The sequence below is a fragment of the Salmo trutta genome, chromosome 16 (assembly GCF_901001165.1).
Source record: "Salmo trutta chromosome 16, fSalTru1.1, whole genome shotgun sequence".
Taxonomy (NCBI): domain Eukaryota; kingdom Metazoa; phylum Chordata; class Actinopteri; order Salmoniformes; family Salmonidae; genus Salmo; species Salmo trutta.
The window spans coordinates 53775109-53786126 of record NC_042972.1 but is presented as its reverse complement, the minus strand read 5'-3'; the positions used below and the strand labels follow the sequence as shown (position 1 = coordinate 53786126).

Genomic DNA, 11018 nt, shown 5'->3' with positions numbered 1-11018 from the left:
TGGTACATCAACTGGCATAAATGAACCAAGTCAATTAACTTCTGTTGACAAAACAAAGGCTACAAAACATGTCCATACACACAACATCTGTTAGATACTGCTACCTGACAGATAGCTAGAGGCTAGAGCTGAACTGACTGTGGTACACTAGCTAGCTAGCTAGTTCATTCATTTCAAACAGAACTAGATGGGATGAAACATTATCTAACATTGCATGTCAGTTGCACTACTAGCTCAGCACTGGGAATATTTTTTTCTTCTGTTGAGTCAAACAGCTATATCAGTCAAATAAAGAGAAGCCAGTTTCTGCTGTGCTTGCTTTTGCAACTTGAAGAAAAAGCACAGTACATACAGGCAACAGCTACCTCAGTTCACACTCTCTGTGGTGTTTGCACGGTCCTAAATCCTGAAACCACTGAAACCACCTACCCGACCGCACTGAGGCATCCGCATGGTCCTAAAGCACACCTATGCTGCTTTTTGTAGCACAATGCAGTGATAAAACTGGGGAAGGGGGGCAAAAATGCAATTTCAGAATGTGGGAGGGGTCATGTCCGTCCGTCCGTCCAGTGAAAGTTGCACCCCTGCTCTTATCTGTCAACCTAATCTAAACTGTCATCAGATTTTCTGGTCCCTCCCTGTATGCAAATTATTTGGCAGATATAAGACAGTTATTGATGCCATTAGTCAATGGTGTTACCTGTTCATGATTTTACAGGGCAGAATAATTATGATTTAAATCCAGGTCTGTTTACAGAGACAATGGGTCCCTGACTACCTCTGGAGATGGTCAGGAAGATTGGATCACAATCAGAACACAGTGTCTTAGTAATCTACACCTGTCTAAAAATGTGGGCACAATCAGAACGTGGACAAGATCAGAACACAGGACACATTTTAGCACCAGGTATAAACAGGACTTATAAATGTGAAACATTAAAACACTGATTGCGACCAAAGATTCACTTTGCACATAATATTTGTAAGATGATGTAAAGTGCCTTCAGAAAGTATTCATACAACTTGACTTACTCCAAAAATCTATTTAACATTGACAATACCCCATATTTACAAAGTGAAAACATGTTTTCAGAATTTCTTGCAAATTTCTTGAGAATGAAATACAGAAATATCTCATTTACGTAAGTATTCACACCTTTGAGTCAATACAGTGCCTTCGGAAAAGTAGTCAGACCCTTTGACATTTTCCACATTTTGTTACTTTACAGCCTCATTCTATAATGGACTGAATAGTTTTCCGCTCATCAACCTACACACAATAATAATGATAAAGCAAAAACAGTTTTTTAGCATTTTTTTAAATGTATAAAAACAATTAACTGAAATATCACATTTACATAAGTATTTAGACCCTTTACTCAGTACTTTGTTGAATCACCTTTGGCGGCGATTACAGCAGAGTCTTCTGGGTATGACGCTACAAGCCTGGCACACCTGCATTTGGGGAGTTTCTCCCATTCGTCTCCGCAGATCCTCTCAAGCTCTGTAAGGTTGGATGGGGAGCGTCGCTGCACAGCTATCTTCAGGTCTCTCCAGAGATGTTCGATCGGGTTCAAGTCCGGGCTCTGGCTGGGCCACTCAAGGACATTCAGAGACTTGTCCCGAAGTCACTTCTGCGTTGTCTTGGCTGGGCCAGAGCCCAATCAAGTTGTAGAAACATCTCAAGGATGATCAATGGAAACAGGATGCACCTCGGCTTAATTTCGAGTCTCATAACAAAGGGTATGAATACATTTAAATAAGCTATCTGTTTTTTATTTTTAATAAATGTGCAAAAACTTCTAAAAATCAGTTTTCCTTTTGTCCTTATATTGATGAGAAAAAATGTATAATTGAATCCATTTTAGAATAAGGCTGTCACGTAACAAAATGTAGAAAAAGTCAAGGGTTCTGAATATTTTCCAAATGCACTGTGCATATTAGAATCCCCTTTACTGCTGTGAGTATTTCTGGGTAAGTCCCTAAGAGCTTTGCATACTTGGATTGTGCAGTATTTGCACATTATTCTTTTAAAAATTCTTCAAGCTCTATCAAGTTGGTTGTTGAGCATCGCTAGACAGCCATTTTCAATTCTTGCCATAGATTCTCAATCCGATTTAAGTCAAAACTGAAACTAGGCCACTCAGGAACATTCAATGTCATCTTGGTAAGCAACCACAGTGTATATTTGGCCTTGTGTCTTAGGTTATTGTCCTGCTGAAAGGTGAATTTATCTCCCAGTGTGTTGGAAAGCAGATCTTCTAGGATTTTGACTCTGCTTAGCTGAGTTATGAAGGATGTCTGTGTCTTTGTAGTGACTGGGTGTATTGATACATCATCCAAAGTGTAATCAATAACTTCACCATGCTCAAACGGATATTCAGTGTCTGCTTCTTGTTATTTTTACCCATCTACCAATTGGTGGCCTTCTTTGTGAGGCATTGAAAAACCTCCCTGGTCTTTGTGGTTGAATCTGTGTTTGAAATTCACTGCTAAACTGTGGGACCGTACAGATTATTGTATGTGTAGGGTACAGAGATGAGGTAGTCATTAAGAAATCATGTTAAACACTAGTCCATGCAACTTAATATGTGACTTGTTAAGCACACTTACTCCTGAAGGCTTGTCATAACAAAGGTGTTGAATACTTACTGACGCAAGACATTTCAGGTTTTCATTTTTAATTAATTTCAAAAAAATTCTAAAAACATAATTCCACTTATGGGGAACTGTGTGAAGGCCAGTGACACAAAATCTAAATTGAATCCATTTTAAAATCAGGCTGTAACACAACAAAATGTGGAAAAGTCAAGGGATGTGATACTTTCTGAGATCACTGTATGGTGATGTCAGATTTCACCAGTCAGTCAGGGCCTGGACAAGGGTCATCTCTTCACAAATATTCCACTTCCAGCCTCTATACTGGTGTCTACCCTGCCTGTTCATACCTATTTTATCATGCTATCCTCAAATATTTTATCTTTATGTTAAACATGCACTGGTGTATTGTTTGTTACATTTTATTTGTTGGCTTTAGTTGGTCTTTTATTACCATGAACTGTAAAAACATAATATTTTTTATATTTTCTACACGATTCATCATTGGTCTTTGTTATGAATGCAGCTGCCAAAAAAAGTTCCTGTAAAAAAAGACACCGTAAGATCTACACTATTTAAATACTGGTTGAAATGATATTCATCTACAAGGTCATAACAAGTTCAACATATATCACCTCAAGGTGAATATGGCGGCTTGATAAAAAGGTCAGAGGGAATGTCTCGCTCAGGGAATAAATAAAAAAAAGTAACAGTGCCATAAAATATAATATTTACTTTTTATCTGCAACCATAATTTCATTCATACATAAAAAGTCATAGCACTGTATTTGTAGATGTCCCTCCCCCATTAGATGTCAACCCAAATAGTGATTGTTAGGGGCATTTGATTCAGAAAGAGTAGGAGCTGAAGATCTTTGTGTTTACTGATGACCTCTAGTGGTGTGTTAGGTAAGGCTTTATTTACAGCTTGCAGGTTAATTCATTATTATAAGACTTGCCAAAATACATTATAAAGTCTCATACATGCTTATGACCAACGTTTTTGGTCATCAGGAATTTAGCGGCAACAAAAAAAGTGATCGTGCCTCAATGTAATCAAATGGTCAATTTGCAGTGTACAAAAAAAACATATATATATTTTTTTATGGACGTGTGTATATCACCCCTCTATCCACAGAATGCACATACCTATCATCACAATAGTCGTTCCAATGTTCTGATAAAGCCTTTTATTTTGTTGTATGCAGATGAACAGGCACCACAGTTTGAAGATTCCAGAACTATTACTCTAAACAGACAGACTTCTGGACCACTAGGGCTTTCTCACAACCACCGGTTCCCCTACATACTGTATGCAAAACAAGGTCAAATAAAAGGTTAAAACATCTTTACATATTCACCATCCTTTCACGGCTTCACGTGAATTTCTGTGTGAACACCATAGTCATTATGTAAATGACTGTACTTTACGTCATAATCATATACAAATTAGATTACATGTGTACAACAGTATTGTAAACAATCTCATTCTGATTTAGATACAATGCATTGTGTTTGCTGGGTACATGGACAGTAGTGTACTATCTGCACTTTATTGGTGTGTTGAACTGGCTAAAGGAGTCTACAATAGTTTAAAAGAGCATGTACACTAGTTGTGTCTTTTCATGGTGGTAATTGAACTGGGTCTTTCCAGATGCACTGAGCCAGTGTCTGGATCTCCAAAATGAACTTCTAGCAGCAGAAAATACAGTTTCCACGTCAATATTTGACACTTTCTGCCTTTCTTTACAGTGTACTTTGTACTGTAGCTTTCTCTCCCCATGTCATTGTCATTAAGAGTACATCACTGGTATTTAAAGGGTTAACACTGTTTCATATATACATACACACACATATATATACACATATATGTGTGTGTATGTATATATGAAACAGTATATATATATATATATATATATATATATATATATATATATATATATATAAAAAAAATAACAGTCACACATTTTATAGGTATTATCTCCGCTGCAGATTCTCTTTGATTCACTAGTTCAGTAGACAAGGATTAAGGATTGTGTGTTGTATAGATTCAAGTTATCCCCATTATTTGGATAAGTCTCAATTTTGCCAGTTAAGAGACATAAATCATTGGCATCAGTTTCTAAAATGATGTTAAGGATTCAACTGACAGGATAAAAACATAAACTAAAAAGAAGGAATAATTTGGTCAACATGTACAGGAAGCTCACTTTCAGTAGTATTTAACAGCTTATTGTGATCTAGTATGCAATGACCGTTAGATCAGGAACAGCAAGGTGGAGCGAGACAGAGACTGAGCTGGGATACAGTTAGGGTGACTCCTTTTCATTCATAAAAAAATGCATGTGTTTTATATCTATGGATAGAATCTAGTATCTCGCATGGGGCAGTGGGGCTCTCGTTAGTTTGTTACTATAAATGTGTCATCGATACAGTGAATTCCCAGGATTCTCTCATATTCCTAAATGTCTTTGTCTCCTTTAATTTGGTCGGCGACAGTTCATTTCTGATGACAAACCGTTGAACCCATTAGTGGAGTTGGGTCAATGTTATAATTGCGCTGAACACTTGTGGAGGCTCACATAGGCTGAGGAATGCACTACCTAAACCCAATACATGCTAAATAAAAAAAAAGACAAAATAAGTCAAAACAATAAAGCATAATTTTCATATTTCTCAATGAACACAGCTTGCACTTTAAGACAAAAGAAAATAACATAAAGTGATGAGTGCAGAAAGCAGTGGGGTCAGGAAATTACAACACATGATCAACATGGTATGATCGGAGGTACTACAAGTACATTAACTCAATGCTGCTTTAGGGAAAGAATATGTCCAGTGTTTCTTCAACCCTCGGTCCATGGTCTGGCACCGGCCCCTGAGACGTTACTGAGTGGTCCCTCATCTGTCTGACACCAACATCGTCTGATCTTGAGAGAAGCTTTTCAACTAAACAGTCATCCAAAGAGGAGAACCATAGCTTGCCAGTCTCTGGTACAACGAGGGTAGAGAAACACTGTTCTATGCCATTACACTGAACAAAGCTCAACAGCGTAGTACTGCTGTGCTCTGCTCAACAGTGATTTGTCAGTGTTCCTGCAGCTAAATGTCATTAACGTCATACAGTAGTACATGCTGCTGCTGCTGCTATTTCACAGGGGGACTTTTAGAACCTTACATGGAATGACAGACCCGTCAGCACATATTTACAATGCACAGCGCGTAGCTCATTCTGGCTATGCAAGCATTATGGACTAAACCATATCCTATGTTATGAGGGAACGTACTTTCTGCCATGTAAATGTCATCATAACCACTGCACAACATTGGAATAGAACACAGCTACACAAAAATGCTGAATTATTTTCCTGCACTTCTCGGTTGTGGTGTTTGTTGTTGGTACACATATACTGACATGGTTTGACCGTGGTCCCAAGCCCAGTGTTGTGGTTGATATGTGTTGGTCGTGTTGGTACTGTCTTTGTCTGATGTGGGTCCCAGGGGAGTGTTTAAATAAAGACTGCTCAGTCTGTGTGTTGGTTGCTCAGGTAGAGAGGAGGGATGGGGAAGCATTGCTTTGAAGTCTCTGGTAATGTGCAGTATGATCAGACGGTTCAGTCTGGGTGACTAACCAATGGGGCAGTGTCCTCCACGTACACAAGCAGCTAGACAGGCTCCACGTAATTAGCAGGATACAAGCCCAGCTGGCCACTGTCCAACCGGCCTTTACACCAACCCTGCTCATCCTCGTCTTCTAGTTTAGTCAGCTCATCTCCTGTGAGACAGGAAAGAGAGAGAGAGAGAAAGAGAGAGAGAGAAGGAAGGAGAGGAAGGGAAGGTAGAAAAATACATCATATTGACATACTGTACAATTTTGGATTGATATTTGATTGAGTTATCAACAAAAACATGAATTCAATTACAATTCTATTTGAAATCAACCAAACCTTGAAACTCTGTTGTTGATTTTTGGTTGAAATCTGGGTTAAATCTGAGATGTGTATGTTGATGACTTTTTGCAAACTGTACCTCAAACTGGTGCCAGTTCATATGCATGCCAGGGCCGTGGGTGTTGCTATTGTTTGTTGTCTTTTTGGGATGAAAAAATGTAATGAGACAAAAAAATAACGTCCTTTTTATCTCTGGAAACCTTGTACCTGTGTGTTAGTTAGATTATTTGGTTTATGTCATATATAAAATAAATAACAAAACAAATATAATATTGAAATGTTCAGGGCACAATTTAGTGTCTTTCTTACAGTAACCACCCAACAGACTCTGTTTCTAAAATGTAGTCGTAGTAGTAACTTTACTGTCCCAAATGGGAAATTGGTTTGTGGCGTCACATTTGAAAAAGATAGACATGACAACATCACAATAAACACAGAATTACAACCAAACAACCAAATAGAGTTGTTAGTTCTCGTTGGGATTCTCACCTGCTTCAAAGGTGAGTTCGTCCTGTTCCTGCCCGTCGTAGTCGTACAGCGCCCTCACCCGCACACCCTTCGCTGACTCCTCCTCAAAGGGGTTGGCCCCACCCCCGTTGGTGTCTGAGCCGGAGTTTGGCGCGGCCTGCTCATCGTCTGACCACTCTGCCGACTGGTCCTGGGAAGAGTAGGCCTGGTTCTTATCGGAGCTGCTCACACTGTGGAGGAGGAGACGTTTCAACGTCATGGGCCATCATCATCATCATCGTCTAGTTGCAGAACCGTTGACCACAAGTTTCCACAAGTTTCCTCCAGTAACTAGGATCACTATCCATCATCATGGTCATCATGCGACCAGCACAGAGGAGAAAGGGCTGTTGCTACCTTCCAGTCGAACCAAAGTGAGTGAACTGGAGACACAAACTGGATGTTTCACTTCCATTGTCCTTTAAGAGCTGACCTCTCGTACGTTCATGTTGACCCAGCACGAGAAAACATGCAACAGAATACACCCCCGCTTCTCTGTTCTGCTATGATCACACTGACAATGCAAAAACAACTGGGGTGACATCATCTTCTGGCCACTAAACAGCCCTCGTGGGAGATATTACCAAACTCAACTGTGACATTTCACATCGAGTTAATGATACTATAGCTTGCGATGACATTGCGTGCTTTGTATTTATGAACCGTTAACTTTACATCCACATGAATCATTGCTGCTATCGCAAGGACATCCGATAAGACAAGACAAGATAAATGTTATAGCCCCCATCCAATACGTGGGGAAATGGTCTTGAGCAAACAACAGATATAACATCTCATTCACAGAATTCATACATTGCCTATTGCACAATTCCCTATTGCACCTATGGGCCATTCTGGCTCGGACAAAGCTTACTTGTCCAAGACTTACTTGCTTGCTATTGCAAAGTGCCAATTACATCACTGACATACTACACATTGTAAAAAGAGATGTTTTGAGATATATTCTGCAGTTAGTATTGGTAAAGAATTAAAATGGTCTCTGTGATGACACTCACAGTTATTCTACATGTTAGAGAGGCATGTCTGTTCTACTACAGAAGGTAACCGTGGTGGTGGAGGTGTCTGTGAGATCTACCTGCCCCTGTCTCTAGCCGGTGCAGCCACATAGTCCGGTGCCGCTGTCACGTTGGTCAGCATGATACCGTCTGCCCCTTTCTTTGACTTCTCTCGTTTGTTGATCACATGAGTGATCTCTGGGTTGTACTCCTGGAAGGAAGGACGGAAGACAGGGAGCAAGCCATAGTTACCAGTCAAAGCCTGGTTGTTCCTATTCAGTCAATGGGGGAAGTGAATTCAAATGAATTCATACCATGAGTTAAAAACGATCAATTAAACACATGTATTGTGAGGCTAACTGGGAAGCGGTGGTTGTGCACCTCAAACTGGGGCCAGTTCATATGCATGCCAGGGCCGTGGTTGTTGCTGAACCATTTCAGGTCCTCCTGTGCGTTGGCAGAGGTGATGGTGCGCTCCAGGTCCCTGTACACTGTGGCGTAGCTGAAGACAGACAGAGATAGACAGCGGTTACACCTCTGTTCTGACACATTCATCTTGACTCAGTGTACTATTATGGTGGTGCCCAGGTGGTGGGCCAAGGTGTGTGTAAGTATGGCCCTACCTTTGGTTCTCGGTGAGGTTGAGGTGTCGTTTGATGTCCAACAGCACCTCCTTGAGGAACCGCAGTCTCTTATCCTCAAACTGCTGACACGTGTCAAACACTGTCTCCATGTTCTCCATGTACTGGGGCGTACAGTTCCTCAGCTCATCCAGAGTCTTCTCATACTTCTCCTTAGCCTGCATGGGGAAGATCACACAGTATGCTAATAACGTGTAAGGGATAAACAACTACACTGGCTGTACAGTTCAGAGCTGAGGGGCCGTTGACCCATACAAAGTGGGCTTAATATTTGTTGTATTTTAATGTGCCAGGGACCTTTCATAAGGGGCATTTTAATGTCAATATTCTACACATCGCAGTGCCTTTTTTTTCTATTCAGTTAGATCGTTCTAGCCTCTGCATAGCAAGGTCTTTAGAGGCTTGAGGTTACTGAGAAGTGGTGGTGATTGATGTTGACCAAGGTTGAATGAAAGTTAGTGGTCCTCTAGTTCTAAGACAGTATTATTGAACATGTGTAATGGTTTGAGTGGGTCAAGGGGTAGCAAGGCTGTGACATCATCACAGTGGCCTCAGCAGAGTAAAGTCCACTATACTACTAAATAGGTCCTCTCTGGGCTGTAGATCTTTAACTGGTCAAGAAATACTCCTGGAACTAGTCATGGCAATGAGATGAGAGGCCTCACTAACATTGACTGTACTTTTGTTTATCCCATGTGTTGTTGTTTTTTGTCACACTGCTTTGCTTTATCTTGGTCCAGGTCGCAGTTGTAAATGAGAACTTGTTCTCAACTGGCCTACCTGGTTATATAAAGGTGAAATAAAAATACAAAAATGAATAAAAAATAAGGAGGAGGGAGAGGAGGATTGAGCAGTGGAGGGTGGCAACTGCAGGAATAAGCTCTGCGGTATGTGACCCAGATGAGTCAATTTGTAAGTCGCTCTGGATAAGAGCGTCTGCTAAACGACTTAAATGTAAATGTTATAAAAGCTGGAGTTGATTTGATTCACTCTCTCCTCTCCACTCGCCTTGATTGCAGCTCTCAGTGTGAATACTGATTAGCAGAAAGGACTCTTCACTGTGATGATAGCTGATGTGTGGTAATCAGTGTTCCGGCATAAAATGGCTGTCGTGTCTCAGCCAGGTGGGTGCTACTGCTATGCCTTGGTGATGGATGTAAGCTCTTACGCCCTGATCTGGGTAGTAGGGGTCTGGGTAGCTCACCTTCTGAGAATCCTGCTTGCACCTGTCCACCTTGTCCAGGAGCTTCTTCTGCTGGTCGGCCGTGACTGAGGCGTCTGCCTTGCTGTTGGCCTCTCTGATCGATGCCACCTTCTCCTCCTTACAAGCCAGGTGGTACGTCTTCTTGGCAGTCTCAAGCTGAGGAGAGAAGAAATTGTATATTTTAGAAGGACATGAACCCTTTGGGGACATCATTTCAATGCAAACGACTTCAAGGTTACAGCAGAGCGTGGTGCGTGTTCTGATCCGGTACTCGACGTCAAAACTAAATTTGGGGAAAACGTTGTATCATTCTAAGTGTAGTTCAGGTGGTTGCCCCTCACCTCCTTGAGCTTCTTGGCCCATGGTTTCTGGGCCTTCTTGAAGCCCTCCTCTGCCTCTTTGGTTTCCTTGAAGCCTCCCATCATCTGCTTGTGGTAAGAGTCCTTCTGCCAGTTCTTCACCTTCTCAAAGTCATTGTTGACCAGGCTGTTCTTCACATCCTGGTGCAGTTCACTCACCTTCTCAGCCTCTGTCATCACTGCCACCCAGGCCCTCTCCACACTGCCGTACTGGGGTCCTGAGGGAGAGGGAGAATGGGGAGGTCCATTAACAATTTTTGAAACAGATTACTCCAGTATTACTTCATGACTAATAGCAGTTTTATTCCATGGCAAAACTGTCTAGAGAAAAGAAGATCCCGCACATTGCGTTTACGGTACTGACAAAATTAGAAAGAGTTTATTATGAATTCTAAAATGGGTGGTTCGAGCGTTGAATGCTGATTGGCTGATAGCCGTGGTACAGTATATCAGATCGTATACCCCGGGTATGACACAACATTTATTTGTTTTTACTGCTCTAATTACGATTGGTAACCAGTTTATAATAGCAATAAGGCACCTCGGAGGTTTGTGACATATGTGCCTAAGAACAGCCCTTATCTGTGTTATATTGGCCATATACCACACTCCCCCAGACCTTATTGCTTAAAAATAGTCTGCACCCACTAAGCACAGACTAATGCCGACGTTGTTTCGATGTCTTTTTTTTGGTCCTGTCCGGACATCTTTTTTTGGTCTGTTTTTGTTGTGGTCCGGACCGG

At 41.1% G+C, this 11018-nt stretch overlaps 1 protein-coding gene across 6 annotated transcripts in view; it reads right to left on the bottom strand.

The window, feature by feature from the left end:
* Window positions 1-5222: 5222 nt before the first annotated feature.
* The window catches only part of LOC115151029 (protein kinase C and casein kinase substrate in neurons protein 1-like), a 70766-nt gene continuing 64970 nt past the window's right edge, over window positions 5223-11018 (bottom strand). For 4 of the 6 annotated variants that reach the window (XM_029694944.1, XM_029694942.1, XM_029694941.1 and 1 more), the window contains exons 4-10: window positions 10258-10493; window positions 9917-10072; window positions 8695-8870; window positions 8453-8573; window positions 8152-8282; window positions 7038-7246; window positions 6264-6373 (exon numbers count right to left, since the gene is read on the bottom strand). In XM_029694944.1, coding sequence (XP_029550804.1) covers window positions 6264-6373; window positions 7038-7246; window positions 8152-8282; window positions 8453-8573; window positions 8695-8870; window positions 9917-10072; window positions 10258-10493 — 1139 coding nt within the window. Of the gene's footprint in view, window positions 6374-6627; window positions 6688-7037; window positions 7247-8151; window positions 8283-8452; window positions 8574-8694; window positions 8871-9916; window positions 10073-10257; window positions 10494-11018 lie in introns of all 6 variants that reach the window. The other 2 variants (XM_029694940.1, XM_029694939.1) reach the window with 2 other exon arrangements.